General features: G+C 44.0%; 1 protein-coding gene across 1 annotated transcript in view; it reads right to left on the bottom strand.

The window, feature by feature from the left end:
* The window catches only part of LOC129331997 (cytochrome P450 2J2-like), a 43,797-nt gene extending 30,446 nt beyond the window's left edge, over positions 1-13,351 (bottom strand). The window contains exon 1 of the mRNA XM_054982736.1: positions 13,169-13,351. Coding sequence (XP_054838711.1) covers positions 13,169-13,192 — 24 coding nt within the window. The 5' untranslated portion in view covers positions 13,193-13,351. The remainder of the gene's footprint in view (positions 1-13,168) is intronic.
* Positions 13,352-25,105: the final 11,754 nt, after the last annotated feature.

Here is a 25,105-nt window from a genome sequence, read left to right as displayed (position 1 = left end):
GCATAGAAACCTGGGAAAATCTTTTCCTGTATTGTACTTATTATTGTGATATACACCTCATACTTATTGATCCTTTGCTGAGAGAGAAAATAGGGAAATCTGATGAATGTAAAATTATTTTTCTACTAGCTACACAGAACCAAAAGGTGATAGAAACTGTAGCCAGATTTTTGAATCTTACGTCTATGAGGCGAGTTATGTATTTGTAGACTGAGTTGTGAATGTGTGGAGTGTTTTTGTCGTTCATATGGATGCAATGCCAATCAAGGTTGCTGCTGTGGCAATGCTGCTGCTGCAATGATGATTTGTGTTGACATTTTGTACCAGGGCAAAGTTTGGGATAAGGGTATATCTGGCTCCTCATAAAACTACCTCCTGAGGGTCTGTTGACAGGGTATGCTGGTCTCTTCTCCTTTCTCCTGTGCCAGCTGTACTAGGGCAATCTTGGACTGGAATGGATACTGTTCTTTCCCAGCTGCCATTTCTGCTCCTAAAAAACCCACTTGCTGAACCTGGAATGGGGTGGGCAGCCTCAGGTGGTGCCAACAAGATTACCTCCTGGGCCACTATGGTATTTTCCTTTTCTTGAGGCTGAGGCCACCACTGTCCTGCCACTTGTGCTTGATTCTCAACCCACAGGAAGGCACAACTCCCCAGCTATTGAATTATGGTGCATACAAGATGCACTAATGATTCAAAGGCCTTTCGGTGCTTGATACAATCTGCAAGTAACAAACACTGAGACAGAACAACTCATTATGAATGTACACTCACTCCAATTAGTAACATGAACATGGCAGAAAGAACTCGTACTGCTCCAAGAGAGAGAGAGACAAGCAGTAGAGATGGGCACGGAACAAAAAAAAAATGAACTGCTCCGTTCATGGTTCGTTAATTTCCACAGAACACAGAACACGAATTTAACGAACTCACCCAATTTCCAAACTGGTTTGAGGTTTGGAGTTTGGGGGGGGGGCAGGACAGCCCCCTTCAGGCTTAGAGAGCCCAAACTCACAGGGAGTTTTCAGTAGGCTCTCCTCCAGGAATCCGCCAAGTTTCATGAAGATTGCAATACAGTTCTCCGAGTTATAGAGCCCCAAAGCTGGTGCCCCCAGGAAAGGCTGGGTGGGGGGGAAGCTAAGACTGGGATGGGGGGGGGGAAGAAAAAAGGCACCCTTTCCCCCAAACACCTCCCCAGTTCCCAGTCAGGAAGAAAAACAAGAAAGCAAGAGAAAAGAAAAGAGGCTTTTCAGCCCCTTTTCTAGCAGCCGGAAGTGCAGGCCAAAGATCCAAGTTCCAACCCCAATCCCAACATCACAGCCAGCCACCAAGCTCTCCTCCCTATCCCACTCTAGAGAAACTGAAACCAGGAATCACACGGATTCCCCTATTTATGGAAAAAGCCAAGAGATTGAACAACACAGGAGCACTCTGGTTGGCAGAAAAACCTGCCTGACATAGTTTTGGAAGGAAGAGATTGGTGTTACCATGGCTGCTGAAGGCCCATCTCCTCAGTTGCCTGGGAGACTCTAACCCTCCCCACTTTTCCTGGCTGAATAAGCCAGAGTGGGAGCTGTCTAGTTGGCAGGGACAGCTGCCAATCAAGCCTGGAAGCCTCAGAATGGGGCCAAGCTAAAGACTGCCACCGTTGCCTGGGTGAGGGAGTGTTTGGCAACAAAAATGTCTGAACCGGCAACAGAACAGTAAGAAAAATTCATTTGGTTCAGAAAAATGCGGTCCCATAGAATGTGTGGTTCTTTGACTATGAACCAGCCGTTCTGTACAGAATTTTGTTCCGTAGTTCGTTTTGTACCCATCTCTAACAAGCAGGTTTAAACTACACAACTACATACTATCCATGAATGGAGAAAACACTCATATGCTAGCTGTAACAAAACACCAAAACCTGACCCTGCTTCATCCCAAAGGATGAAAACAGTGGAAATTATAGAATTATAGAATCATAGTGTCAGAAGGGACCTCTAGGTTCATCTAGTCCAACCCTCTGCACAATGCAGTAAATTCAGAATCTGAATACAGAGATGAAACTGCTGGAAGAAAACATAATTAATTTGACATGTTATATTAAGCAGCACAGAAGCCACCCAGTAGGAGCCTATCTACATCAACAGACAGTGCCCAGTAGAATAGTGTAGAGTTCCTGTCCCTTTACCAAGAGCATCTCTCTGAACTGTTTCTTACAGCACTGCCCTGTTGCCTGCATGAAAAAGCCTATTTGAATAATTCAGTTTTGCATAGTTTGCAGAAAGCTGAGCAAGTGGGAGCTTTCCTGATCTCTTCAGGCAGGCCATTCCATAAGGTGGAGTTCACTACAGCAAATGCATATGTAGAGCCATTTTCATTAGTAATTTCGTTCGTAATTAGAGAGCTGCTGTAGCACAGTACTTAAATGGTTGATCCCTAAAGGCTACTGATTAAGTTTTGCTTTATGAGACCTTCAAGAAGCCTATCTTAAAAACACTTTTTAAAAGTTTTCACATAACCCTAATCACAGTACACCCAAACACCTGAGATAAAAGTGAATCCCAACGAGCAAACATCTGCAGTGAAGAAACCAAACTTCTATGTCAATAGAAAACAGAAACTTCGATGCTGTAGCACAGTGGTTAAGTGATTCATCTGCAAATCAGCACTCTACTGGTTTGAATCTCACGACTGCCATGAGCTCAGTAGATGGCCTTGTGCCACTCCTCTTAGCCCCAGCTCTCCAGCTGTATTGTGGGGATAATAATAACACTAACTTATTCAACGCACTGGACACTAATCTGTCTAGAAGAGCAGTATATAAATGTAGTCGTTATTCGAATTTCACACAACACAATCAATAATATAAATAAAGATCACGTTATCATTGATTGGCCTTGCTGAGCTGATACAAGTTTCCGCCAGAGGCCTAAGTATCAGCCAGGTATCTGTGTAATATGTACACTGCTCCAAGTAACATTGTCTTTTGCAATTCTGCAGGTGTTATATCAGAAAGCCGCAGTTTTTCCATATAAGTTGCAAAGTTTTTCAAAATAGTTCCCAGTTCCCTGATGACAATGGGGACTACTGTTGCATTTTTCTTCCATAGTCACGTGGTTTCTATTGCCAGATCTCTATATTTAATCATTTTTTCTTGTTCTTTTTCTTTGACTGGCATCCCCCGGAACTGCAGTGTCTATTATCCAGACTTTTCAATTTTCCACAGATGTTATGTCTGGTGTATTGTGTTCAAGATGTTGATCAGTTTGTATTCTAAAGTCCCACAAGATCTTGACTTGATCATTTTCTAACACCTTTTCCACCTGATGTTCCCATGAATTCTTTGATACTGGCAGATTATATTTTTTACTCAATGACCAATGAATCAGCTCTGCAACCCTATCATGTCTAGCTCTGTAGTCCATCTGTGCAATTTTGATGCATTCACAAGTAAGGTGGGACACAGTTTCATCTTTTTTTCTGGCAAAGTCGACATTTTGGATTTTCACTGATTTTCTGAATTTTGGCTTTCATAACATTCGTTTGCAATGCTTGTTCTTGTGCTGCGAAGATCAGACCCTCAGTTTCTTTCTTGATTGTACCCATCTTCAACCATGCCCAAGTTGGGCTGCTGCCACTTTTTCCTTCAATATTTTTTAGACGTTGCACCAACTTTTAGTGATAAAAATAGCCTGTCAATATCACTTTTCAGGTGTAACGAGTGATGCATGTTCATTAGTTTTTGTGTTTTTCGATCCAATGTTTCTAAATCGCTTTGTGTCCAATCTATTCTTCCAGCTGGATATCTGATCACTGGAATCATCCACGTATTTATGGCCTTGATTGTATTTCCACTATTTAATTTTGACTTCAAAATTTTTTGTACTCTCATGATATATTCTTTCTGAGTCAGTTTTTTTACTTACACACGCAGGATGTTATCTAATTCTAATATTCCAAGATATTTATAATTTTCATTATTTGGTAATGATTTCATAATGTCACCATTTTCAAGTTCTATTCTGTCAATATTTTTTACTTTTTGATGGATGAATAAAGCAGTATAAAGAAAATTTGCAATTTCGAAGCAGTCAGTGACTATTCTATAAGTCACTGGGAGGAAATGCAGCACAGAAGAACATCATCCCATGTAAAAAAAAAAAGCCCTGAAATTTTGGCAAGAAATTTGGGAATGCCCAGTAGAACATAACAGAAATTTCCCATGGATTAAAGACATTAGTAAAGAATTTACAGGGGAATGGATGACTGTAGTTATTATTATTGTAATTATTGCTTCTGCAACCCAAAAGCTGCTTATTGTTGGTCTTTTATTGGAAAGTGGCAAACACATCTCACAACAATGAATACAAACAGGGACACCCTGTGCAATTGCTTTAGTGCACTGGTATAAATCTGCACATGGTTTGCACTTGGATTCCTGGCACCTGTTCACCTCTATCATCTCCTTTTCTGGAAAGCACCTTGAGAAGTCGTTTACTCCCACAAAAACCTTTGCCCACCATCCCCATCACATACTGAATATTCTATCATCCCGCCAACCCCTCCAATTTACCTTAACTTAAATGTTTCATTTTCTTTTTAAACAAGGTGTATTTGGCCCTAGGGCCATAAAATGCAGAGCACTGTTTACTCATTATCCTTTGCAGAAGATTAACTAGTATTTAGAAATAAGTACCTCAGCAAAAAGATCGGGGTTAATTCTGAATCCAGAACGCACTACGCCTGCAGCTGCTCGAAGAAAAGAAGGCCCAGGGGGATACTTCTTGCGCATCTCGAGCAGTTTCAGAAAGTGCACAATCAGGAGGCACACCAGCACAGCTATCAATATTGCCCGTATCCACATAATTATCTTCCTTTCTCTGCCCTGGTCTCTTTCTAAGGCCTCTGGTGGGCTGAATGCTCTTTGGCTGATGGCCTGCTGCTTCTCTCAAGAGATGTTGCTGCTTCTGCCTTTTATACTCTCCACTTATTAAAGACGCACACACACAACAAGTCTTCTGACAGCATACTCATGCACTATAGGAATGTGGTTCTCCAGGCATAGCACACCTCATTGTCAACATTATTAATACTGATCTTTATTACTGACTTATAAAGCAATGCTAAGCAGAGTTACGCCAGTCTAAACCTATTGATTTCAGTGGGCTTAGACTGGAGTAACTCTGCTTAGGATAGCAGGATTAATAGAAGAAACTGCATTGATAGATTTGTTTGAAGATCTAGCTGGGTTTACTAATGGACAACGTTCCCTTGTTGACTCTTCTGCATCTCTCAGTAGCAATCAACAGCACTGATCATGGTATTTTTCTGGGCCACCTAGCTGAAATGGTCTTAGAGATATTATGCCAGTTTTAGGCTTTCGTAGAAGACAGATTCAAGATGTTCCCAGGAGATTTCCATTTGTTCCCTTGGCCACTGGCCCCTCTGGTCCCACAAAGTTCCATCTTACCTCCAGGGATGGCGTGTCAATGGAGGCAAGTCAGGCAATTGCCTCAAGCGCAGAGGCGCCGGAGGGGGTGCCGGGGGTGGGGGCACACACTGTGCAGCAACTGAGTGGGAGGGCTGAGAAGACGCATGCTGCACGCATGCCAAGCATTCCCCCCCCCCTATCTTCTGCCTGACTCCTCACAAACTGGAAAGGAGCGGAGGAAAAGTGATAAGTTTCTTTTGGCGGACTGTGGGGGAGGATGAGATGGAATAATGACAGAAGAAAGCAGAGGGGAAAGAGAAAACAGGAAGGACCTAGAGAATCAGCAAGGACATTTCTCTCTCTGCCATTTTCCCCCTCCCCCCCTCTCAATTTAAGCCTTGGGCGAAGCCTCCATGTGGAGCAAGGAAGAGAGACTCTAGCTGGCTGGACAGTAGCGAGCTCCTATCTGACCTTTTCTCCCCCTTGCTCCCTCCTTTCTTTTTTGCTCCCCCTCCCCCGCCATGTACTAAAAGAAATGACAGGAGGATTGCCCATTGGAAATAATAGGAGAGGCTTGAAGGCCCATTGGAGATAATGGGAGCCAGGGATGCCAATTTACTTGCCTGGGCTCCATTGAAATGCATCACAACACAAAAAAAGTTCCAAAGGAAATGTGGAATGGATTTTCCATAAAGGTCTCTGGGACCAGATAGAATACTCTGGGAGTGGAATGACAGCCCCCCCAGAGTGCAATGACTGTCCCTAGCTATAAACTTTGTTCTCCAGGACCAGAAGGACAGGTTTCAGAGTGGAATGGCAGTTCTTGGAATAGGTTCAGTGCTCTGGGACTGGAAGGACAGCCCCCAGAGTGCAGTGCAATGACAGCTCCTGGGAGTAGAAGAAGAGTTCTGGGACTGGAATGACAACTTCAAGAGTGCAATGGCAGCCCCTCGGAGCAGAATCTGTGTTCTGGAAAGGAATAACAGGTTATACAGTGGAATGACAGCCCCTGGTAGTAGTAGAAGCATTCTTGGAGTGAAATTACAGGCACCACAATGGTATGACAGCCCCTGGGAGTCGTAGAAGTGTTCTTGGACTGGAATGACAGCCCCAGAGTGGAATAACAGCCTCTTGGAACAGAACAGCCTCTAGGAACCCCTTGTCCCTGCTGGTGCAGGGTGCACAGGAGCAGCGGTGGCTGCGGCAAGAGAGCGGGCCGTGGCCACCACAGCTCACTCTCATTGCCGCTGCCACCGCCACCACCACGCCCCTTGTCCCTGCCGGTGTGGGCTGCACGGGGCAGCAGCAGCGGCAAGAGAGAGGGCTGCTCTTGCCACTGCTACCTGCTCTCTCTCTGCTGCCGCCCGCTTTCATGGCGCAGGAGCACACCCTGCACCTGGGGGCACACTGTGCCACCTGGGAAGAGGGGGCCCAGGGACTGCACCCCCTGCCAGCCAGGTAAGTGGGCATGGGGGGAAAGGGTGGAATCGGGGGCTCCCCCGCCCTGGGCAGGGGGATGGCAACCCTACCCCCAATAGTTTATTTCAATATTTATACACCACATGCTTAGCTGTCAGCTGCTGCTCACTTCAAACCCAAGGGTAGCGGAGAGGAGAAGGATGAGCATGGAGGGTAGTTCCCAAAAGGGATCTCTGACAAAGATGATCAAGCGGGCCCTGTAAGAGAAGCCCTCCTTCTACTGCCAAGAGTCTCTGGGTTCAGAAAGAGGTGGGAAGGAAGAGAGAGGGAAACTTTTTTATACACACACATAAAAGGAGGTGTGCTGAAAACTTTAATGCAAGTGGCTATTGCTGCTCACAAAATAGATTTTTGGCTTACAATAAGAGAAACAAAGACTGTTGTTATTTATTCTCACATGTATTTAAAAAAATAAAATTTAAAATTTAAATTAAGAAATAAAAATTAAATTAAAAATGTAAAAAGTTTCAAGTTTTGTACTTTTCATTTTTCCTACATTTCTTCTGTTTTTTAAAATTGGTTACTGGGGGGGGGGCACAAGTAGGTATCTTGCCTCTGGCGCAAGTAACCCTGGCACGGGCCCTGCTTACCTCCTATGCTGTTCAATATCCGCACCCAGAAATTTGGAGCATGTTGTCACCAATATGGAGACAGCACACCGCTCTTTCTCTTTCCTTTCCTTTTCATTCAAATCCAGAGAAGCAGCGGAGAAGTTTTAACCAGGTCAGAGACTGGATGTAGGTGAACCGGCTGAAATGTAATTCAGCCAAGATGGTAGTGCTGTGGGTGGGAAATAATAGGAGAATGAAACTGATATGGGAATAGGTGTTCAGCCCGATCTGATACTTCTCCTAAAGTCTCAACTATGCAGTTTGGGGGTGCTTCAGGATCCTTTGCTGTCCATGGAAAGACAGGTGATTGCCAGGTGTGTCTTTTAGCATCTTAGGCTGGTTTACCATCTACAGCCTCTTGGGAGGAAAACTGAATTGCCTATAATCACATCCAGATTAGACTGTTGCAGTGTGTTCCACCTGGGGCTGCCCTTGAAGTTTGTTTTGAAGTTTCAGAGTGCAATGAGACCTGACTGGAAGCTCCTTCCTGTGGAGGCTTTGCAGGTTTCCCAGACAAGAAAACATTTGTATTATGGCAGGCCTTCATCTCTAATTGGCTGCTTGGTGACGGCATTGTTTCCCTTCATTTTACTACACCCATGCAATTGTACTGTATTTTTAAATGGTTTTGATTAATGCTTTTTATGCTTTAAAGGCACGGGATGCCTTAAAGAAGTTAGAAAGGTGGTGTAGAAAATAACAAATTCAAAAAAAATATGTAAGAGAGTTAAGTAATACTAAAGGCCATTATAATCCAGGGCTGACCTTGGGTAACACTGAACCCGCCAGAGCTCATTTGGCTATAGTCACATATAGATGAGACTGCTGCCGTGTGTTCTACCTGGGGCTGCCCTTGAAGTTTGTTTTGAAGTTTCAGCTGGTATAAAACAGAGTGCAATGAGTCCTGATTGGAAGCGTCTCCAATGAGTAGACAAAAGACAGGTGATCGCCAGGTGTGTCTTCTAGCATCTTAGGCTGGTTTACCATCTACAGCCTCTTGGGGGGGGGGGACTGAATTGGCTATAATCACATCCAGATTAGACTGTTGCAATTTGTTCCACCTGAGGCTGCCCTTGAAGATTGTTTTGTAGTTCCAGCTGGAATAAAATAGAGTACAATGAGACCTGATTGGAAGCAATGAGTATATAAAGTTTGTACTATTCAGTCTGCATTGGTGCCTGGTTCACATCCATGCTGAACACAAGGTGCTGATTTAGCCTTGATAGTTCTAAATGGCTTGGTTCTACAGTGTGACTTCGCTCTAAAATACCTTCTCACATCTCACCATGTACAAAAGTGAAGATCCAGGAAAGATGCCTTCTGTAGGAACTGACTTTACCTGAGTGAAGGTTGGCATGGACAGATGGGTAGGTGGTTTTTTTTGGGGGGGGGCACAGTGTGGAACTCCTTCCTGAGGAGGCTTTGCAGGTTTCTCAGACAAGAAACCATTTTTATTATGGCAGGCCTTCATCTCTGATTGGCTGCTGGGTGATGGCATTGTTCCCCTTCATTTTACTACATCCATGCAAATGAACATTCCCCGTAAATGAATTTGAAAGAAGCCCATGGATGATACACCTGTATTCACATGAAAGAGGTTACAGACACGTTCTTGAGAAAGTAGTGGGAAATGAGGCGACAACAAGCTAGGCCCCTCTTTGGACAGTGTCTGGAATGAGGAATTTCTCCCACAAGAAAGAGAGAGAATATTGGACTGACTTAATAGTACGATCCTTACCGAAGTATAACCATACAGAAGATCCTTTTGTGATTGTGGATTTGGAAAAGTGACATTGTATACCTTGCATATGGAGAAGAGACTGATACGTAGCTATAAATTCTCATGATTTGGGTTAAAATATTTGCACTGCAAGTAAAAAGTGTAAGCAATTAGATAGTTACTGTGGTGCTTTTCTTTTCATCAGAGTTTAATGCAGACCAACACGGCTACCTTCCTGAAACTTTTTTTCTCTGCCTTTGACCTTTCTATTGAAAAGGCTCACAGATCCCTGTGTCAGATCCAGAATACAGCAGCCCTCCCCAGGTCCATCATTTAGCCACTAAAGAAGACCTTCTGAGGCAAGCTGGAGAGATGAGCCAACTGAGAGGGGGCCCAGATGAAATCAAATCATTCCCCAATGAAATTGTGGACCTCTTCAAAAGGGTACCTGCATGCCAAGGCTCAAGCTTGGATAAAAAGCTGTAGAAGCCAAGATATCCAGCAATTTTCTTTATCATCATCATCATCATCATCACCATCATCATCATCATTATCATTATTATCATTATTTTCTGTTTATTCAGACAAACTAATTAAAAGGCACAAATGTGGGGCATATGTTTACATGACATTACAACAAACATATACATTAAAAATGTAGGAATATGTTCTTTTTATGCTAGACAGAAAGTTCTTAAGCTTTTATATATATAAAAGTTGTACGATTTGCTGTCCTAAGTTACAAAAAGATGATTTATAAAATTATTTTACACTAAATTCTATTATTCCTCCCACCCTACAATTTTATTATATTGGCCGTTTCCACACTATTCAGCTTTTTCCGGAACAGGGCGCAATGTCACAAAAAACCCACGGAAGATAGCATCTTATTGTGCAAGTTTTGTGCGACGTCACACAAAACTTGCACGAGAAGACGCTATCTTCCGCATTTTTTTCGTGACATTGCACCCTGTTCCGGAAGAAGCTGAGTAGTATGGAAACGGCCATAGTCTGTGCCCCTAGAACTAGTCTCCCAACTCCGGACATCAGCCTCAAAAAGTATAGACTATGGCGCTTTTACATGGACACAATGGGTATAAACACAAACAGTGAACTTTGCCCCTCTCAGGCTTGCCAGCATCCCGCTAGAATCAAAATACAGACCACCACTGCACTGTCATATCCTTATTCTAATCAAGCCACCTCACTCTCTCTTTTCAATTAGTTCTTAACTCAATCTTAGTTACAGGGTATCTTCTTTTTAAAGAAGTAACTGACATGATAGCCTAAAAAGTAACTTTCCCTTGATTTCCCATCCTACTTTATGTATAAATAAAAAGTTGAAAGAAGTAAGAGTTATGTGTACGGGTTTTTTTAGGTATGACCATTTACAGAGGTAAGGAGGGGAATCTTCCCTGTACTGGACAGGAGAGATAGTGACTGGGGACTCCCCCCTTAGAAACTATCTGTTAATGCAATAAAAACAAATATAAAATTTATGTGGTTTCTTGCAAATATTTACAATGTTGGAGATCTGCACACCCCTTGATTAAGAGGGAAGAAAGGGTTTTTAAAAAGGAAATACAAACAATAAGATGCACTTTCTTGGCTTGTCCTGAAGGGGCATCCTAACTAATTAGTGGTTAGAATAAAAACTGTACACAATTTTTATAATATAAGACCAAAAGAGAAAAACATATAAAAGACATTAAAGTCCAGATTTTCTTCCCATAAAACAGATTTTAAAAGACTTCAAATTACACCAATTCGCTATATGATCAGACATAACTTTAACTCAATTCCAAGATGCTTTCCAAGAGGATTGCCAGACTGGCCATTTTGGGGCAGGGGCAATGTGTAGAGGCCCAACTTGACTGTCCACAGCATGGAGATGTTGAAGTAAGATGGAGGAATCTCTCCTGGAACTTGGGCATCTGGTGAGTGACACCGCAGGGTACCTGGCCAATAAATCATATTTCCTAGTACTGAACAGCAAGAAAGCATGGCCTTTCACTAAATGGTGATATATATCCAAATGTTCAGGCCCTTCCTGTGAGTTGGCAACTGCTGCTGAAAGATGTATAATATCTGCATTGAGTAGGCAAGTCGATTCAATTTCACAGTTTAAAAAGTTGTCTTATAACTTAGCTTCACAATTCTTGGCAGGAATAGCTGGAAGCTCGATTGGGTCAGAGATCAATGGCCATTCTTCTTCATGTTCCTTCTAAAGATCATTTGCTGCGAATAAAGGGTGGGATATAACCAGTTTAGCTGACATACGTAGGCAGGTCAACACATTCTCAAATTCCTACAAACGATTCCATCTTGGTTGTTGCTGGTCAATGTCCCAAGAGGAGGGGAAGAAGAAATATGTTTGGCATCAATTAAGGGTTTGGGATGGCTGAGGGAACAAGTTGGCTCCATTATAGAATTAGGACTTCGTTTCCTTATAGGCCATTTACTACCATTACCTATCACAGGGGGCTGATTAACACTCCTTCTGACAATAAACGGTTGAACAGTTGTATCACAAAACACCTGAACAGGAGTGATTTGGTAGAACAGTAAAAAGGTTTTCATTTTTAGCAACATTAAGGGAGAGTAGATGATTTAAAAGTCAAATGCACCCTCTTAACTGCTGACATGGTTGGCAGCCAATTAACGGCAGTTAGATCTACTAACGGAGGATCTATTTGAAGGAGTTTACTTAAGGAATTGATGACATTTCAGTGTTCTGTCCAATGCAAAGTGTAACCTGGGCCGATTCCACACGGCTTACCTGAAGCCGGGCCATTGCGCAAAGTTGTGGATCATGCCAGAAAAAACGTGGAAGATCGTGTTTTCTCGTGCGAGTTTTGCGCAACGTCTGGTATCTTCTTCAACTTGTGGTGCCTTGTCTTGGCATTAGAGGCCAAACAATTAGTTGACGAAACACATCTCTCCAAATACTTTCTTGCAAAAACTTGAAATGAGGTTCACAGATATTCAAACTTTGCTAGACACTGAGGCAAGTTGTTTATAAATGCCACGTACTGTTCTGGCTGTCAGTAAACATTGCTTAGCCACACATTCTATGACAGCAGAATGCTGTGTTTCATTCCTAACTGTGCTGAATGGACTCCTGTTCAGACAGGAAGATTTCACCCAGTGATACAGAACTATTGGAGGACCAGAAAGATTCTTCTGTTTCAAATGCAGCATGTCTACGACTTAAACAAGTTTTTTGTTTTGTTGGGGGAGGCGATCTAGAATTGGTAGGGCTCCACTTTTTGCATGTCGTAATGAAGAAAGAAGATTACATAAAAGAGGAAACTGTCAATGTCCAACAGCCAACTTCTCACAGCTGGCCTGAATATAGCAAAACACTGGAATGCAGAGATTCTCCCAGCCAGCAAGTTGTGTCTGTATTTTCAAAATATTACTTTACTTCAGGGCTGAATAAATGTCCCAGAGATAAGTGGAAGCTGCAGGCATCAGTCCATGGAGGCTTGGCAAATTCTGGGTGTTTTAAATATCAGGGAAAAGGAAAACTAAGATCCATGAGAGAGGCTCAGCCCAGTGCTGCTACTCCGTCGCCATCTTGCCCCACGAGAAACTGATATTCAGCAATTTTCGGTGTAAGGCAAATCAACAGGCTTACGAGATTCCAACACCAGTTGAAGCTGAAACTTGTTTGACTGCCCTGTAATGGCTGCTTATTCAGCTCTCTTGCTTTACTGGGCTCTCCTGCAGAGATGGATACTTTATGCTGAAAGAACTGGACGTTTTTTCGTGAACTTTGATGGCATTTTTCCTGACAAGAACCTGGAACTGAAGTCACCTCTGGGGTTTCCTGCATTGGGTAAGATTTCTCTCACCAATCCTGTGCCAGAGGGTCAAGCCACACAATACAAAACATACCCGCCAGTGCCAGCGGGGGCAGGGGGGACACAAGGGACTCACCTTTTTTGTTGTCTTCAGGTGCATACTCCTGGGGCAGCATTATGACATCCAGGGCTTTTTTTCTGGGAAAAGAGGTGGCAGAACTCAGGACCACACAATGACGTTGTGACAGATGGTCTGCAATGAGAACAGATGGTCTGCAGTAAACTTGTACAAAAATAGATGGTGCTGACAAAGAGTATCTGTTCAGCACAGGAAAGGAGTAACCATGAGGAAGGAGGGGGAGGCATGCACAGACAAAGACTGCTTGAAAGATAACCTCATGGCTCATAGTCAGACAATAGCCAAAATGTATCTGCGCCTAAAACCAGATGTGAACTTGTGTAATCAACAAATAACCAAATACTGTTTTATCCAATGAAATGCATGTCACTACTGCATGTGATTAAGATCTTGTAGCAGCCTTACGTATGAATATAAGGAAGCCTGTGCTTACGGGAGGGGGCTCAGTTCTTTGTGGCAACAGTCACGCTGAGTCCCAGCCAGCTAATAAACTGCTTTCCTTCCTGAAGGCTTGTTGGTTTCAATCCTTTGACACCCCTCAAGCCGCTACAACGTCACTTTGGGTCAGCTGGGACAGGGGGGGAGTTTTTTAAAGTTTAAATCGCCCTTGGAAAAAATAAAAATGTTCCTGCGAATTGCAGGCCTATTAGTCTCTTAAATATCATTATGTTATATTGTGGGGGGGGGGGGGGGAGACCTGGAGTGGGTGGGGTTTGAGGAGAGACCTCAGCAAGGTATAAAGCCATAAAGTCTACCCTCCAAAGCATCCCTTTTCTCCAGAGGAACCGAACTCTATGGTCTGGAGGTCAGCTGTAATTCTGGGAGATCTATAGCCACCACCTGGAGGCTGGCAGCCCCACCCTGTGGGAAAGCCAAGGCATGGGTGATATTGCAGAGTGGCTAAAGGTGATCCAGGAAGATCTTGGCTCAAACCTCCTCTCTGTCAGGACTTCACTGGGTATCCTTAGGCATGTACTCACTCTCTCCATCAACTCCCAATCTGTAACTTAAGGGAGCTCTCTTACGGATTGCAATAAGATAAGGTGCATAAAGTGCTTTTGTGAACAAAATTACAAGCAAGAGCACTGCCATATTATTAACTTGCAATCTAGACAATAGCTTAGTTTGTTTGACGATGAATCCATAGATGTGGAGGAAATAACTGAAAGAACAAACCCACAGAAGCAGTTAACAAAGCCAGTTAAAACCAATAGATAAGGAAGTAGGGAAATTCCACTTAGACCTGAGAAACGAACAGAAGAGGGTGTGGGCTTTGCCTCTGAGAAAGCTTGGTATTGAAAGATCTTTATCATCTAATTTGGGTGGCGACAGAGCAATTTTTTGTGTTATAACACTAATGTGGCTCTCCTGGCCAGCAGGCCGGGCTATGGGGGGCAAGGGCCAGGTTTGCTGCCCCGGAAGGGGAAAAGGCAGCTTGCCTCTTCCCGGGCATCCAGGTATTGGCTGGAGAGGTAACTGAGGACTTATAGTCCGGCTCCGCTCCTCTGGCCTGGTTTGTGCTCGGCCCACCCAACTCTCCCTAAAGCAGTGCAGGACTAGCCAGTCACTGTTTATCAGGGCCAGGTAGGATTTTTTTCTTCTCTCCTTATTGGCACACCCAGGGAGTTGTTTTTTGCCTACCTTGCACTGTGAGATGCATTAAGTAATTGGTGTGGTGGTACTGTAAATAGCGGGCCAGTGACCCCCTTGGCACATTCCCATTAGGCGGGAATTGGGGTCTGTCAGGAGTGGCTGGTAGGCTTTATGACTTCCAGTTGCGAGGGTAGAATGCCTGGTAGGACCCCCGGACAGGGCCGCCCCCAGGCTCCATGGCTGGTGGGGGTTGGAGCTTTAAAGGGGAACCATTTGCCTGGTTGCTGGTTCCCAGCCGTCCTTTGGATGGAACACCACTGAGGCAGTGGGGGCTTGCCCAGACAAGTCAAGGCCTAGGTCCCGGGGGACCCCAGGGTTTGACCTGTACCACTAGTTAGATCCCTTGCCATAATGACGTTATGTTATAATTTTAAAAAGTGGCCCTAATTTATACTCACACCTTGTGTTTGCCTTTTATTTCAACTGGGGGGCAACTCTTTTGCATGGCCAGTTTCACCAGTTCAGTTCCCATGCTGCCACGTTTTTTCCATGACCATCTGCGCCTGATTTGCTGCTATGAGTAGCCACTACAGCTATTATGGTTTTTTCCTACAACTTAAAAAAAAAAGAATGGCACCACACTGACCAAACATAAGAAGAGTGAAAGGGCACCAGACAAGCTGGTTCCATGCCTTTCAGCTTGACTTCTGGGATAGTGAGGAGTTATGTTCCTGGTGCAGAAGGGACTTCTCTGTACCCCCTTATTCTTGAAATAAAGGTTTTCCTCTTCAAAGGTCTCTGGACTGGGGTAGTTATTGAGCAACCTGCTCCAGGTCAAACAGACTTGCTATTTGTGCAATACTTTGAATTATATAAACACTATATAATTGCTTATTATTATTATAATTAATAGCATTATTATGCTTCCTGACATTAGCATTGTGCAAATCATGCACCACATTCTGGTTATTCCACAATTTCTGCTCCATTATATTGGCTTCCTTGGGTGAGTGAACAGGTGCAGTTTGAAAACTAGTCTCGAGCTATGGAGCCTAGAGCGATGGACTCATGGTTCAGGCCATGTTGGCATCCTGCCTAGGGAATAATGATATTTTTTTGCTATGTATGTTCCTGACTTTTATTTTTCGCTTAAGACGACAAAGATAAAGAAGACTCCATCTCCAAAGAGACTCTATCATAGAAAATATCAACTTTATAGGCTGAAAATATTTATTTTCTGTTGACATGCAAATACAAAAATGTAAATATTTTTGAAGCTCCAAACGGAGAGGAAGTTAAGTTGTATTTAAACCCCATAGGACAAAGTTAGCATGGCTGCAAACTTAAGCAACAGTGTTTGCAGTGGCGATTGGGGCAGAGCCTCCTCCTAGCTCTACACAGCATGTCTGAGTGAGCGCCACACTTCCGCAGGCTCAATCCGCTATCATCCAGCCCTATTTCCTACTTAGGGTTGCCCACTCCAGCTTGTGGAAATTCCTGGAGATTCGGAAGCAGGTCCTGGGAAGGGTAGAGTTTTGGGAGGAGAGGGAGCTCAGTAGGAATTTAATGCCATGAAGTTCATCCTCCAAAGCTGTCATTTTCTCCAGGAGATCTGTTGTAATTCTGGGAGAACTCCAGGTTTCACGTGGAGGTTGGCATGCAGCCCTATTTATACTGGATTGGTCCCAATCCAATAGCATTGTGAGTTTCTCCATCTTTGGCATGCTTGGAGAGCGCCTGGAGTTATTTCAAGCTGGCAGGAGAACGAACTAACAGCAAGAAGGCGTCACAGCTGCACAGGCCAAATCCAGAACTACTGCTCAGCCAAGTTCATAAAATGGCTGCAGATTCTGCAGCTGGTCCCTTGTGTTTATAAGCCTGCAAATAAAGGGTCTGAAGTGGCTGCTCCTGCTGCTACAACTGACTCACTGGTTGTGAGAGTTGCTTCAGGATACCGAAAGCAATAGAGAATTGCAGAAAAATCTGCTCACTATCAGATCTAGGGTTACCAGCCAGTAGCTGGCACCTGGCTGGGGGTGGGAGGGGGGCATGGACACTGGAGGTGCCATCATGTAGAAGGCATGATGTCATTTCTGAACCTGGGACTGACGTCACATCCCTCTAGGATTCAAAGGAAACCACATGATTTTACCATAGATTCAGCTGAATCCTAGAGCAGCGTGACCTCACTTTAATGTTTGTCAGATATCCGTTTCTGAGCCAGAAAATTTGGTATTTGTGCTTGCTGTCTGGGAAATAAATTGAGGAAAAAATGGACATATAAAGGCCCGGTATTTTCTAAGTGAGAAGTAGCTCCCCTTCTGCTCCTTTGCCTGCCCTGCCTCATCCTCTACCTCCAAGCTCACTGTCTCTTCTGGCTCCCAGCTAGGAAAAAACAAAATGCTTCTCTCTTTCTCTCTCTTAGTGGGTGGCAGCTATAAAAAAAGAATGGGGTGAGGGGCACACCACTTCAAATATATGGAGGGGCAGTCATGATGAAGAACTTAAATTCCCAGTCATGCAGGGAGATTTGGAGGCAGTGCCTGGGAAGGGCAGAGTTTGGGGAGGGAGCTAGCTCAGTGGGGATTTGATGCCATGTAGTCCACCCTCCCAAACTGTCATTTTCTCCCGGGTAACTGAACTGGCCAATCTGGAGATCAGTTGTAATTCTGGGAGAACTCTAGGTTCCACGTGGAGGTTGGCAGCCCTGTTTCTACTGAATTGGTAGTAATGCAACAGCATTATGTGTCTCACCATCTTTGTTATACTTCAATGCTGCCTTGAGTCGTTTCAAGCTGGCAGGAGGATGAAATAACTAGAGATGGGCACGATCCACATTATGATAAAAAAAAACACGATAATGGCGATCGCACCATCGTGACCCGGCGGATCGTTATCATCCATGGCCAATGATCCAGCGATCGGGAGGGGCCTGGATCGGGGCAATCAGGCTTGGATCGGGGATCCAGACACTGAGGGCCAAAGCTACAAGTGACAAATGACACTTGAATGGCAAGTGTATTTCTCCCTGTTCACTTGCCCTCCACTCAATCCACTTGCCATTCAAGTGTCATTCGTCACTTGTAGCTTGGCCCTCAGGCACCAGCAATCTATTCCCCTGGCAATGGAGCCAGGGGAATGCCTGAGCTGTGTTTGCCCTCCTTCTGTTGCCCTGGAAACCCGAATGGAAGTCCAGCTTTCCTTGATCAGCAGGGCTTCCTTCCAACCACGGAGCAGCAAAGCAGTCACCAGTTGGGAGAAGACACCCAGGGGAGGGAGGGGGAAGTGGGTGTTCTGTAGCCATGGGCACTCCAATCTCATCCCTGCAGACCCTGATAGGCAGCTCTGACGGCCAAACACAAATGGCCAAACACCAACACAGATGCCGCTGGCATCACCCACTGTTCCTGTATCGCTGGGAACAGCGGGGCGCCCCTCCACTTTTGCCTCCACGATCCACGATCCATGATCCATGGATCGGGAACGAGAGATGCTCGGTGCGGGTCGTTAAATCGGGATCGTTGCTGGCGCCGATCCACAATCAGCTTGATTGTTAATTCTTTTTGAATCGTGCCCATCTCTAGAAATAACAGCAAGAAGGCCTCACAGGCTGCACAGGCAAAATCCAAAACCTCTGCTTAGCCACGTTCGTAAAGTTACTGCAGATTCTGCTGCTCCCGCTAATAAAGAGACTGCTACTTCTGCTGCTGCTGCTGCTTCTACTGACCCACTGGTTGTGGACGTTTTAAGAGAGTTTCTTCAGGATACCTAAAGTGTCAGAGAATTGTATAAAAACCTGCTTACTGTCAGATTTAGGGTTACCAGCCAGTAGCTGGCATCTGGCAGAAGAGGGGACAGCAAGGACAATACTGGTGCCGTAATGTAGAAGGCCTGATGTCATTTCTGGAGTGAACCTGGAAGTGATGTCACATTGCTCTAGGATTCCGAGGAAACTGTACAGTTTTACCACAGATTCAGCTGAGTTCTTGAGCAGAGTGGCCTCACTTCCATGTTTGTCAGATGTCCAGTTCTGAACCAGAAAATTTGTTATTTGTGCTTGCTGTCTGGGAAATAAATTGAGGGGGAAAACGGACATACAAAGGCCTGGTATTTCCTAATTAAGGGAGCCAAGAAACAGACAGTTCCAAAAGGACAGAGTGTGCAAGTGGAAGGTGGGGACGGGACTCAAAGATTAAAATATAGTGGAAAAATTGAGGAAAAACGGAAATCAAACCTTACGTCTTGGCTGTGGAGGGTGGGCTAATGGGAGGCAAACTGTATCTGGTGCTAGACTCTCCACTGTTCCCAGCTGAGAGGAGGAAAAGATGAACTCTCTCTTCTCAAGCTACAGAGTGATTTCTACTCTTGCCTGAAAGCAGCAGGTATAGGAGAACTGGGCCATTTCCTGGGCTTACCTTATTCTGCAAAATAGCAAAATCTTGCGCGAAATCTCGCGAGAAGACGCTGTTATCGCGCAAGAAGATGCGATAACAGTGTCTTCTTGAGAGATTTCGCGCGAGATTTCACTATTTTGCAGAATGAGGTAAGCCGTGTGGAAACGGCCCTTGTTTGTACTGCAAGATAGGCAGTCAACTTTTGCTTGTTTCTGTTCTGCTTATTTGTTTTTCTTTTCCCCCTTCTCACTTGCTGAGCTACTTTGACTGCCCTGCCTCACCCTCTCCCTTCAAGCTCTCTGCCTCTTCTGGCTCCTATCTAGGAAAAAAACAAAGCACTTTTCTCTTTCTCTGTCTTAGTGAGAGGCAGCTATAAAAAAGTATATGGTGGGGAGGAGGGGCAATTCAAGCACATTCAGGAAGCAGGCATAAATTCCCACTGTACCATATAATAGTCAGCCCAACTATGGGGATATTCATGACAGACCATATAGTGTGGATGTGTTTGAGGGGGGAGATTTCAATGTTTCAGAACAACTGCAGTAGTTCCCAAAACCACTTTAGAGATCTTTTTTGCCCCAGAGAACTTGTCTTGTTTTTGCTATTCCTCCCTTGCCTTCATCTCTCCCTTCATCAGCAGCAGCAGCTTTCTCCTTGAAACCTCCGCTGCCCTGACTCCAGAGGCTAAAGACACAAAACTCCTGCAGTAAGAATTTAATGTATTTAAAGTACAGCATGCAAATTAGCAATTTCAATGTATGATATAAACTCTACTTACAATTCAATCTAGTACAAGGTAAGCAATGCAATAAGTCTTACATAAAGTGCAAATGCAAGATGCGTGAACAATTCTTACAAGGCGCAACCATACAATGAATAGTTCCTTCCACACTATTGCAATTCCAAAATATGTAACATGTAAGGTACACTTAAGAAAAGGGAGTAGGGAGTGTCCTTCCACTACCCTACTAGGGTGTGGCACAGTCCTCAAAACCTCTGCAGGATGGTTTTAAATCCTCCATTCTTCTCATTGAAAATTAATGAGGCAACGCTGTAGAGGAGGACCACCAACATTAGATGTAGACAGGGGTCGAATCCACATTACTCACTCTAAGTTGCATGTTCCCCGCATTCCTCATGCAATCCCGAGCCTGGTCACATTACCTCATTAAACAGACACATTTCATTCGCATTTCTCCCGAATATGTGGTCACAGGTTTTCAACGGGAGTTTCACGGTGGCCGTGAACGGGCCAATGCGCAATTTATGCAGTTTTTTTAAAAAACCACCCCCTTCCTGTCTCTCCGGCCGTTCCGAGATTTCCTATTGGCTGATTCAACTTGCAAGTGCTCCGTAGTCTGCAAAAGACTGTTTTTGACTTCATAGCATTGGATTTATTGATTATGCTGTTTCTGAATCAAATCTGGTAGTTTGAAAAATCATTTTGGGGTGAATCCATCCTCAGAACGGACTCACAAAACTTCCTTTTTAACTGTTTTTTATTTTTTTATTTTATATTAGTGTAATATCAACATTACGAAATATCGAAATAATGACACTCCAAGGAAATGAAACTTCAGTAAAATTCAGGCACTGAACTGTCCTGCATAGGAAATGCCCGCAAAAGCTTCCCACATGCTTCCAAATTTCCAAAAAAGAAACGGGAGAGAGCCATCAGTGCTGTCAGTGGGGGAAAGAGAGGCATCATTATCTTCAGTGATGTTTCTTTATAAGGCAAGATCGAAATAACGGAAAAGTACGCTAAAAAAAATAAAAAAAATGGGCAGGAAAAATGGTCCCGCCCCATAAAGCGGTTTTCGAGCGGCTGTGTGATCGGAGGGACGCGCGAGAAAGACGGATTGGAAGCAGGAATGTGAACGAAGAGGAAAAAATTGCGGATTGGAGGCAAACAGAAGATATCCGAGAAACATGCGGGTAATGGGTGAATGTGGATTCAACCAGGGTCCAAAAGCTGCTGAGAACCACTCAGCAGGTGCTAGCAATTCTCCTGTTTTGCAGGGCTTTATCAAGAGGGTCCAGATTCAGCAAATTTGTCACGTCTGGTCTTCCACAATCAATGTCCACAATGGGTTCCCAGATACAAAATCATACCCTGAAATTGCTAATTTGCACGGTGTACTTTAAATACCTTAAATTCTTACTGCAGGCGTTTTGTGTCTTTATCCTCCTGGTTTGGTACTCTGCAGCTTCCTTCCTTTTAGCAGTACTGACTGCAGAGGCAGCAAGTGCAGGATGGAGGTGAGGGTTGCTTTGATTTAGGTGTAAACCTTCATTTACATTTGGGGAACCAAAGCAGCTTATAACATTTTCCCATAATCCATTTTATCCTCAAATCCATCGGAGTTAGGTTAAAATCAGAGTGGGAGGCGGGAGGAGTTTTGGGGATAAGCATGCCAGGCCCCTGCTCCCACTTGCCATCCCTTGCCCTCACTCACCTGACCGGTGGGGAAAGGCGCCAGGGAGGAACATGCACACATCCTACGGCATTCTCAGATTATACCAGAAAATGACATAATTTTCCAGCATGCCGGAGGAGCTCCAAAGTGCAGTTGAGTAAAAGTCCCCTCTGAATGGATGTTTGGAAACAACTTTTACTCAACCGCACTTTTGCACTATCCACAGCTCTTCTGTCATGCTGGAAAATGACATCATTTTCCGGCGCAATGAGGAAGTATGGGAGTACATATGCACTTTGCTTGCTCACAGAAGGTAAGTACCAGATCGCCTCTAGGTTCATAACCCTCCTGTTTGGCCCCTGGAGGCTCTAGGAACCTTATTTGGGAGGTATACTTGACTTTTGCCAATGGCCCCAGAATCAGTAAACTTCCCAGGCCTGGCAGGGAATCTCTGTGCCAACATTGGTGTGATGTCAAGTGCACACAGAGGCAGTGGCATTTCGAGGCCTATCTCTTTCTTTGCCTCCTGCTTGGTTCTGGATTTGGAAAGCAGAAACTGGTGGAGATCAAAGAACAACTAGAGGGGAAGATATGGTGGCTTTTGTTCATTCTGTTTTGAGGAACACTTTGCCTGGATTTGAGTCCAGTGGCACCTTAGAGACCAACAAGAGTTTGAGATGGGGGGAGGTGCTCTGGCTGCCAAGAGGAGTTGCACCTCATCCGGAAGGTCCTCAGGCTCCCATGCTGTGGTGGCTCTTTAAACACCCTCGTGATGGCGACCTCTTCCTCCTCCCCACGTGGCCTCCAGTCAGGGCTGAATGAACCTCCTGTTCCGGACAATTAGTTGAAAAGTTGCTCTGCAGTCTTACAGACCTCTATTGATTCGTGTATTATTTCTGGTTGCTCCCATTTTGTTGGTAGTTAGTCTAGGAGATGCTGAAAAGAAATCCCCTTTATGAAAGTTAAACATATCTCCACTGTCTGACGAGGCATGCTTCATCCTGTCTGACACCTTCTTTTGAGATGTGGGGAAGTGCTCTGACTGCCAAGAGGAGTTGCACCTCATCCGGGAAGTCTCCAGTGCTGTGGTGGCTCTTTAAACACCCTCGTGATGGCAACCTCTTCCTCCTCCTCAAGTGGCCCCCTGCCAGGACTGAATGAACCTCCTGTTCCAGACAATTAGTTGAAAAGTTGCTCTACAGTCTTACAGACCTCAACTGGGTCTGCTGTAACCCTTGTGCCACTGTACTGTATCCCCTCTTGTAGAAGCTGGGACTGTTTTCATAAGATCAGACATGGATTTGCCTGTCAAAATGGAAGCATTTTCTACATGCAGTATCTCAGGGGTTGTATGTTTTTTGAAATGCACATATCTGCTTATTTACGTGGGTAGCACCATGCGCCCTCTCGGAGTTAGAATATTAGAACACCTCTCGCATATCAGAAGTAGGAACATAGAAGCACAATTGACTCAACACTTTGCAAAACATTATAGAAGCAAAAAGGAATTCTGCTTTTCCGTGGTATATGTAGCAAACCCTGGTTTAAAGAAAAATACACAAAGAGACCTGTTACAACATGACGCCCAGTGGATGTTTAATTTGGGTAGCTTGGTACCAAAAGGGCTCAATAATGAATTGGAAAAGGATGTTTTTCCTTTAAAATCTGTTTTGGTGGCTTACACTCTTTACCTTTAAATGGTTGAATAATAGGGATAAGGTAAAGGTAAAGGTAGTCCCCTGTGCAAGCACCGAGTCATAACTGACGCATGGGAGGATGTCGCACCATGATGTTTTCTTGGCAGACTTTGTTACGAGGTGGTTTGCCATTGCCTTCCCCAGTCATCTACACTTTACCCCCAGGAAACTAGCTATTCATTTTTCTGACCTCAGAAGGATGGAAGGCTGAGTCAACCTTGAGCCAGCTATCTGAACCAGGCTTCCACTGGGATCGAACTCAGGTCATGAGCTTGGGCTTCAGTACTGCAGCTTACCACTCTGCGCCACAGGGCTCTTTTGAGTAATAGGAATAGAATTATGGTAATTGGCCATCATTAGGCAACCAGCCCGGCTTTTTTCAAATTTTCCTATGAGACAGTAAGTACAATTGGATTTATTTGGATTGAAACTTTATTGGTGATTAATATAGGTAAGCTCTAGATGTTTTCATATATACGTCCATATAGTGGACATACTTCATGTAAATTGTTATGCCCTTGATGAAGTCCATACAAAATAAACATCCTTAGCTAGCAGCTTGTTGGGCAGAGCTTGTCTATGACCTGTGAAACCCTGAATATTCTTTCAGCAAGCATCTGTGGAAAAAGAAAGACATAAGAATTTATCTATTGATCTTAAAAGCCAGGAAATGGTTAAATGGCTGCTTTTGCCTCCCATCGGAGGCCAAAGAGGAAAAACAAACAAACAAGTGTTTTGCACAGCTGTTTGCAAAACAAACTGGCAGAGAAGCTGCCAGGAGGGAATGAAACAGCAGCATTTGAACCCTTTCCTGGCTTGGCTTTAAAAATAAATGAGAGTGGAAAAGGCATGAAAAGTATATGTTTTCCCCCAGAACTCCATCGCCAGTTGCCTCTCCAGTGGGCACAGGATAGCCCAATCAGCAAATACAGAGAGGGAGGAATGCAGTCCAACACTCCAATGTTACGACATATGAGTTTTTTTTTTTTAAAAAAAAGACATCAGCTCCAGCCCCCACAAAATGTGGCTCCAAACAGACACATCTCAACTCATCAGCAGACACCAAATTGACTCGAGGTCATACAGTGGAAAAGGATGGGCCCCCAAGCCGTTTCAGCACTGATCGGCGTGAATGCTCAGCACCGCCAGCTTCAAGTGTGCTGTGCAGAATGGGCCGCTGAATTAGGTCTTTCAGTTGATCTTCATTGTGGAAGATATTGGACAAATGCTCAAATTAGAACCACTGTTTTGGGGAAGATGTCTGAAGAACTGATTCAGATAAAAAGGACGAAAGGCAAAATTGAAGAGCTCGGTGCCAAAGTAAAAATAAAATAAAAAGAAATTGACACCAACTTGATGGCATACACCAAGAATTATTAAATAACATAAATAAGCAATTTCATATCATCTAACAAACATATGCAAGATGAATTTCCTTTCTAGAGTGTTGAAAAGTAAAAAATGCAATTGCCTTTTTAAAAAAGAAACAACAACCAAAGGGAAGGTAGCAGAAAAAAAATCCAGTACAATGACAAAAAGCTTCCTTTATATTAATACTAATGTGAGCATAAGCAAATTTAAGATGCAAAATGCAAAGAGCATATTATACAATCATATTATACAATCATAAATAGAGTGAAAGGAAGATGATTTTAAAAAACTTTTTGGACTTTCTATAAAAGAAAGGAGGGGGTCATCTTCCACTCTGGTATAAAAATCTACACACAAATGCACTCTTTAGAACAGAAAAAAAAGCCATTTATAGTCATTGAAGCAGCAAGATATTTGTGCGATACTAAAGCCATGGCTGCCTGTTAAGAAACCAGATTTGAA

The sequence above is a fragment of the Eublepharis macularius genome, chromosome 6 (assembly GCF_028583425.1).
Source record: "Eublepharis macularius isolate TG4126 chromosome 6, MPM_Emac_v1.0, whole genome shotgun sequence".
Classification (NCBI taxonomy): Eukaryota; Metazoa; Chordata; class Lepidosauria; order Squamata; family Eublepharidae; genus Eublepharis; species Eublepharis macularius.
This window is presented reverse-complemented; position numbering and strand designations above follow the sequence as displayed.